Source organism: Pleuronectes platessa, chromosome 9 (genome assembly GCF_947347685.1).
Source record: "Pleuronectes platessa chromosome 9, fPlePla1.1, whole genome shotgun sequence".
Classification (NCBI taxonomy): domain Eukaryota; kingdom Metazoa; phylum Chordata; class Actinopteri; order Pleuronectiformes; family Pleuronectidae; genus Pleuronectes; species Pleuronectes platessa.
The window spans coordinates 21727710-21736284 of NC_070634.1; the positions used below are offsets into that span (position 1 = coordinate 21727710).

An 8575-nucleotide genomic window follows, 5' to 3' on the forward strand; every position below is an offset into this window, starting at 1 on the left:
TCAACTTTCTTTTTTTATAAAGATGATATAGAGATGGAACATTAAACACGTTTTATTCAAAAATAATAATAACAACATTATTATAATTATATAATCAATAATAAATTCATTATAAATCAAAAAGTAAGAGACATTTTTATTTTCCTGTTCCTCAGCTCTAAGTATATATAGTCTACTGTAGTATAAAATGTGAATAAATTATCATTTAAAACATATTTTGTACTTTACTTTGGTACATTTCATCACACACATGCCCTTTGCCCTCTGAGAACAATCCTGCTTTTATTTTGAAAAGTAGCTGGGTGTTGTTGGCCTGGTGCAGCGGAGGCAGATGGACAGGCTGAGGGCTGAGGGATGAGGGATGAGGGATGAGCCTCCTGTTCAGAGAAGACCTGAGATTATACAGATGGGCACAGAGCTGACTGAACCACCCGGGGGCTCTTTTATCAGTATGTACACAGATGACTCCTCTATATATAATAATTTCTGACACTCTAAACATATGTCAAATCTGTTAGAAGCTAATAACGTATTCGTCTCGTCATATTCTATGAAGAAATCGAAGATGTGTATTCCTACCTGTGAGTGAAACATGCTACATGTGAAGATCCAGCAGAAACATTCAGTCCATTCCAGACATTTTCCCTCGATGACAAAGGACCAGGAGGGAGCGGTTGGAGGCTCCACCCAGAGAGAAGCACCTGTTGCTCCACCCGCAGAAGAGCGACACTGACAGACCTGAGGCCGAGGCGGCAGCAGCAGCAACATGGGGGGTAAGATCCACTCACTTCTTATCGATTCAGAGCTTTTATTTTGAGAGATACTTAAACTTTTATGGATCAGAAAAGGTGAGAAACTACCGGACCTTTGACAAAAATCCCCCGAATATTCCTGTTGTTTTACCCACGGGACTGAGAGAGTGTGTGTGGGGATTTATACAGAGTTTATTCACTGGGATGCTCCTCATATAATGGCTTTTTGATTAACTACGGCTCCATATAATAATCTTTATCAACCAAGTTCTATCTACTGTGCTTATGTGAATCAATTTCCACTGTAGTCACAACATTAGGTACACAAGTACAACATGTTCTAATCAATCAATACAACGTCCCTTTTTTAACATCTGTATTTATGTTGTTTTTTTAAAACACTAAACCTTCTATTCAAATATAGTTTTGAAGTTGTTATTAATGGCCTCATTGACTGTTATTAATATAGATCCATTATAAGTCAACATCCATAACAGGCTAATCAGGTTTTGGGAAAGTCCTCTGACAGCAAAGTTTTTACTTTACTTAGCTCTTTATTTGATCAGGAAAGTTCAGTTTGATAACTAATAATCTGGAAAACAGACCAGTAAGAGTTCATTTTAATGTATATTTAAAAGACGTGATTCTGTGGGAGGGTACAAAGGAAGCATTTGAATAAAGTAGGACTAAAGTCCAAGAGGGAGAGGAAACTGATTTACATAAACCAAATGCTCAGCCCAGGCATAAACCGCCTGTCCGGTCGACTGACATGGAGTCAAACTCTGATTCCAGATGCCCTCTGCGATATTCATCAATGAGAACGCAGTGATTATTGTTTTCCCATCTCTGTGTCTGACAGGCGTCTACTCCAGTGAAAGGATGGCAGGAGCTTTCGCCTACGAGAGCTCCGATCTCGACTGGTGTGAAGACAACTACAAACACTCTGAACATGTGGTGGAATATTTCAACACTGTACGTTCTACACACTTCAGCGTTTATGTAAAAAAAAAAAGATATATGTTTTCAGATTCATCTCTACAAAAGCTGTTCCTTACCTCTTGGTTAACGTCATATATTTTTTTTTAATAATTGTTGTTTCTCCTACAGATTAGCAACTTCAGTTTCTTAATCATATCTCCTGTCATGCTCTACCTCCTCCATCCTTACGCCAAAGAGAGGAACCTGGCAATCCACCTGGTTTGGATCATGATGATTTTTGTAGGTCAGTTTGTCTTTTCTTTTTTGTGTGCATTTCATTTAGTGTCTTTTGTTGTTTCGTCAATTGTTTTCATGTGAATGTGTTTGGTTCAGGCTACAAGCTTCTCAGTTTGGAATACATTTACAATATGTCCTCCCTATTAGTCCTTTTTTTATTTATTCTTGTGTGTTTGTTTTTGTGTTCATAATTTGTATTACACATGAGAGTGTTCTCTTCTTGCAGGACTCTTCTCATCGTACTTCCACATGACTCTTAGTTTCGTTGGCCAGATGTTGGATGAGCTGTCAATCGTGTGGGTGTTGGCAGCGGCATATTCTGTTTGGTTCCCCCGCAAGATGTTTCCTTCTTTTATAAAAGACAGGTAAGATAACCTCGTGAAAATCAACACAACAACACACGACTGATTTACTCCAAGTTTGTTTATGTTTTCATTCAGCAAAGTGTAAATTATACTCCACGTCTCCATGTGCTACTAAGGAAACAAAACACAGCTCACTAATCCTTCAATAAAACAAGTTAAAGAACAATGAGAGAGCATTTAAAAGGGACGCCACTCTGAAACCCTACCTGTGCTGGTGGAGGAACCAGCCCGACAGCCCCGACCAGAGTCACAAAGAGACGACGTGGTGCCGCTGTCACCTGAACGTGACAGGCAGGGGCGCTCACCGCTCATCCAATATTTAACCACCTGAAAATAATCCCACAGCCCTCCACTCAATTAACTCAGATTAATCTTTTACAAAGTAATGTCTTGAATCGAAAACTGAAAGGAACTCCAAAGAACAAGATCAGGGGCCGAGAGGTCTTCGGGCCCCTAGGAGAAAATTAAATGATTCTTAGTATCTCTTATTATTTTTCCAAACAAAACCTACTCCAGTTTGTCTATTTTACAGCTGCATGAAATATTGAGGCAACAGAAACATTTAATTAAAATGCAGTAAAAGCAGAAGAGTAAAATAGCTCCTCTTTTAAGTGCCTATAATGGATATATTTTATAATAAAACGAATTAATTGACTATATCAAAACATCCAGATTAAGTAGGTCACACAATTATCCCTTGTGAAGGTTTATGCAGAGTTTCAGATCATCATTTAGGTTTCCCAGCTACAGCTTTACTGTTGAGATTCACTCACAATAACCCACTGTACACTGCCGGCTCAGCAGTGAACACAGTGGAGCATTTAACTACTGAAGAGCCAGATATTTCCACCAGGAGTTGGTAGACACCACCATCAGACATTTTCTTGAAATTTCTGGAGCGGCAGTGTGTGAGAACACAAATGTCCGAGGCAGTTGATCCAGAACTTTTCCTACCCCCAAGTAAAGTGAGTGGAAAATGTGCGACTGAGGCCATGTGAGAATAAAGCATAAAAAGTGGGGCGAATATATTGATGACATTTCTAATACAAAGAGGTGAAACTGGAAGAACACAAATACCTCAGGATGAACACGTAAAGACAAAAACCCTGAGATCTATACGTCATGTCCTGTCCTCTGATGCTCGACCCAGGCGCCGCCCATTGCCTGAAATGTTCTGGACATTTTCCTGTTGCTGTGAACTCATCTGACCCAGACCTTCTCCTGCTGCGCTCTTCATACGTGAAAGGCCAACTCTGGAAAATGTCGTGACCCAAACGTCCGGACATTCTCCGAAGTTCTTGTCTAGAAATAGCTTCAGAGTGGTAATTGGACTTTCTGTTGGTATCTACAAACTTCTCTCTCTCTCTCTGTCTTTTCCACCTCAGGTCCACATTTTCCCGGCTCGTCCTGTTGGTTACTGTCGTCACCACGTTGACATCATTCGTCAAACCTACAGTCAACGCCTATGTTTTGAACAGCTTTGGCCTCCACATGGTTTACACTGTGGCAGTCGAGATGAGATGGTACGAACACTGTGGCCTCTCGGGCTCCTGGGAGTGTGTGTGGTGCAGTTTCACTGTATTTAAAAATGAACCCCTTTTTTCTCTGTGCCTCAGCTGCACTGACCAGAAGGTTCTGCGTCTGGCCAAGTTGGCCGTGGCTCTGTGGGTGCTCGCCATCTCCTGCTGGATCAGTGACCGCTTTGGCTGCAGCTTCTGGCAGGAGCTGAACTTCTGCTACATGCACGGTTTCTGGTCGGTAGATGTGTTCCTTTCCATTCCTTTCCGTTACTATGCCTTATCAACATGATGACGAAATGTTTTTACACTGTATAAACAAAACAGGGTTATTTCTTTCAAAAGCTCACATTCTGTATATTGATCATTATTCCATGTCTCCTCCAGGCACATTCTCATTGGGATGTCGGTGGCTTACGGCAGCACCCTGATGGCTTACCTGGACGCCACCCATGAGATCCCGTACTCGCTGCCTGGCCTGCAGTTCTGGCCCTGTGCCGAGTGGCCTGTTGGATTACCTCACATCGTCCTGAGAGGCACAACCAAAACACGCAAACAGTGCTAACAAGGTCGTTTCTACCTTCAGAACCTTTCAATGGGTGCGCTCCATTTGTACAGTATTTCCTTAATGACAAGTCACCAGGGTCATTTCATGCCTGGCAGGTTTTTACCCTAACGACACAATCTGTGAATGAAAGGCTTGTCCTCGCTTTCCAAGAATTCAGAATGCAGGAATAAAAACTTACTGACATATTGACTCTTAATACACAGATTAATACCAATCTAAGTTATGTCACTCTTCTGATCCTTTGAAGGATTGTTTACACCATAGATGAGTTACAAAATGTACACAAAATAATTAGTTGTCATAGGGCTGAGCGATACAGCTAAAACCTATATAAAGATAAAAATGTTAATATCCGTTATTATCAATAGTAATCACCACAAATGTCTCATACCATTTTTAAGACAGATTTTTGCTCCTGAGTGTAGGTTGTGGTTTTAAACTCTTTATGATCAGAGAATGACCAGGACTTCAAAAAAAGTTTTTAATCTGAGGGAGATCATTAAAATCAATTTAGGTCCTTACTGTGGTTGCACAATGCCTATGCAAAATATATATTTTGAGCTTTTGTCTATTGATTAAGGATTTTTGCTATTGTTTTATTGCTCTGCCTAATTTATCATCCACAGATCCAACTTCATATCCATACTTGAATAAAACCATATGGTTAAAAAGTATTACATTTAAAATGTTATCCTATAGATTCACGTTTCTGACACAATAGCAAATTAAGAGCTATTATCGCTGTAGTAACCATAACCTTCACTGTCGTCTCTCTTTCAAGCCATGATTGTGTTTTCAGAATCATTTTTGGGAAAGTGTTAATCAATGATATAGAGAGAGTGAGAGGCTCCAGCAGTTGACTGAGTTTGAGTTTCTACAGCCAAGTGTGAAATGAGATGTGTTTTCATCACGTTTTGCAGATTTTAAGACAATAACTGTTAAATATTATGAATTTACAAATCATGAACAGTTTTCATAAAATGTCTGTTTACGTCTCTTTTTGAAGATTCGTCTGTGTCTGACAGTTAAACGTGTGTTTTTGTATTTATAAATCAATCCATTGCGGTTATTTATTCTCAAGATATCAATGCACAATCGATCCTGCTCATGACAAATGATATGTTAATGCACTGTTCATGATTTATTATGATGAAACTTCGCTGTCATTCCTCTGTGCGGGAGTTTGTCGGTGAAATATGTTTACATGGACTCTAATAAACCTTGACGTGCAATTGTAAAATCGGAGTCAGAGCTGGAACCTCAACTAAGATATCATCAGCTATGCAAAATTTGAATTGTCTGTATGGTTACATGCTGGAATACTGTAGTTTCACAAAGTCGGAGTTTTGACTCTTGTAACATCTCAGTGACACACATTTGTCGATATCAAATAAAGTATCCATCTATTTCTCTGTAAAAACATCTACAGTCTCATTCAGGACCTGTGAAATATGAGTCTAAAGTGCATTTGTGTGACTGAGCGTTCCACAACAATCTCGTGTTTCTTTTGTACGACTGACCCTAATTCACCAAAACGACCTTTTTGTTGAATAAATTGGTTGTGTTTTGAGAATATTCAGGTAAACCGTGGGCTCCATTCACATGATCATTCCTGAAGGACACAATGCAGAACAACAATAGAGCCACTACAAAAAGACATGCACTCCCTCCCTTTCCCTGAGCTTCAGTGTTCAACAGGGACCTCCTGTGGCAGAGGGAAGGTTGAACAGCAACCAACGCTGTTCCTCCAGAAAGAGGATGTAGATAACTGATGATCAGACTGAGGGATAAGAATGAAATCCTGCCAGGGTTAATTTTCTGTAACTTTTATCTGCCCTGTCATATTTTTTTTTTTACAGAAAACTGATTTCTTTGTTCAGAGACACTGGCGTTAAATCTGTATCTATATAAAGATATTCATGCCCCTGTGATGATAAATCTATACGAATTGCTGATTCCCTGAATTTTCGTCTTGCACTGCAACGAGATTGACTTTTGCAAACAACTGTTGTCCATTCTAAGGCTTTAACAAGTGATCAGATAAAAAAGAAAAAACAAGTGAAAAAGGTGGAGAACTGATTGATTATTTCAATATTCAGAAAAATGTCAAAATATATGTTCAGGTTTAGTAAAAAGCTGGATTTGTTGGCAAGTTTAAACATTTACGATGTGTTGTAAATACTAAGTTCTATGTCTGCATTGTGGATGGTGCTATCATGTATAAATATTAGATTCTATCATTATTATAACATTATTTGTATATTATATAAACTGATCCTATGTTGTTTTTGGCAAACTATACATACTTATGCGTCTTTACTTTCAGTTTCTGTCAAGTTGAATGTTTCATCGGTAAATGAGAAATGAATCAGCCTGTCAGTTAAACTGCTTTAAACTGTAACATTACAATACTTATAGATAAATACACAGAACAGAAATTCGACATTTTGGGCCACTTGAAGGCAGTAGAAACAAGTTGGGAACACATGTCAACAGCCTTAAAGCAACTATATGTAACTTCTACTGGGTAACAGCGCCCCCTGGAGCCACATGAGGTGATTTATTCCTGTGCTTGCTATAGGATCAAGTGGTTTTCACGTTAAAAAAACACAGACTGTGAAGTCACACTCACTGGATTTATTTTCTTTTTATGAATGACAAGCTTTTTTGGACGTAGATAATGTAGTTTTTTTATAAGGTAAAATTATATTTCAGTACGATAACATCTGCTGAACATTGTCAATCGTTTCACATCTTAATAAATCACACGTTTGCTGTTGATGGTTATAAACTTGTATGTTGTGTGCGTGAAACCTATGGGACATGTCTTTGTTTTGTTAATATGTCTCTATCCACAGACTGAAAAGGAGGATTTAAAGGTTGACGTCTCTTTACAAGTGAGACATCATCGTGTCTGACAGCCAGGTGGAACCTTTCACTCAGATTTGAGTAAGAGGGAGACTGGATCAATCTTGGGAGGCACCAAAGCCAGTGAGTGAGCGGTGACCTTGTGTCCCAGAGCTGAGGCCCGATAATCTCACATCAAAGTCTGAGATCTGCAGAGACTTTATTCCTCAAAAGGCCCTCACCCCCTGACTCTGGAGAAAAGAGACGTCTTCAACAAGGGGACGCACTGCTGCAGAAACATCATATTCAATAAACTGATCCGTTGTTTTCAAAGCTGTTGTGGAGATAAATTACCGTATTTATGTGAGACTTGTATTGGTGTTGAAGTAAAATGTAATATAAAATGGAAATGAGTTAATGTAGGAAGTTATTCTCCATCACTTCTTTTCAGTGGAGAGTATTATGGTTTTGTAAGACCTGCGAATGACTGGGAGTGCCACACAATGTGCTCATGAAAAACAGGAAACTGTGAACTTCTCAGAGAAATTCTATGGAATGAGATAAATTATATCTTTTGTAAATACAGAGGATAATGAGTCATAAACAGTGGTTCAGAGTTACTGAAGTATATGGACTCAAGAGTATGGAGGTAGAACAATGAAGTATATTAATTCTTTGTATAAATTAACACATGTGCCATGAATTATATAAAATACAATATAATTTGAGCTGTTTTGCCCATTCTCTTATAATCATGGTTATGACCCAAAGTGATCAAATGATCCAATGCTTTACACAAATAATCGTAAATTAGTGAAAGGTGCAAACGGATACATGTATTTAGATTAGAACTTTGTTTATTCCCCTTGACTTTTTCTATTCATCATCTCATGACACCTGAGATTTATCTGGTGACCCTTTGAAGTGGCCTGACCTGTAGTTTGGGAACCCCTGGACTAAACTACCTGACTCTATACAAGGCAGTTAAACAATGTTAATGAAATGTCATTGATTTGTCTGTTTATCAGTCAAAATTCAATAATATGTCATAAACTGGAGAATCGTGCATGACTCAGAAAAGCAGGTCAAGCTCAAATCTGAAAATGAGACAATTGATTTGCCAGTTAATTGACTTTGACTAACTTGTTAATAGGCCCAGTGGTGCAGCTCTAGTGCATTTGATATGTGATGTTGTTGTAATTTTACATAAATGTTATGTATGTGTTATAAAATGCTATTTATCATTGCTTGTGGACTTAGATTATGGAACTTCCCACTGCTCACCATGTGACCAAGGAAAACAGTGTTTGG

The 8575-nt window shown here is 38.7% G+C and overlaps 1 protein-coding gene across 1 annotated transcript; it reads left to right on the forward strand.

The window, feature by feature from the left end:
- The first annotated feature begins 696 nt into the window (after positions 1 to 696).
- Positions 697 to 6292, forward strand: acer1 (alkaline ceramidase 1). Its single transcript, XM_053430903.1, has 7 exons — positions 697 to 773; positions 1612 to 1724; positions 1860 to 1974; positions 2194 to 2332; positions 3718 to 3855; positions 3949 to 4086; positions 4237 to 6292. The coding sequence occupies exons 1-7, from the start codon at positions 767 to 769 to the stop codon at positions 4412 to 4414; spliced, it is 828 nt and encodes a 275-aa protein (XP_053286878.1). The 5' UTR covers positions 697 to 766; the 3' UTR covers positions 4415 to 6292.
- Positions 6293 to 8575: the final 2283 nt, after the last annotated feature.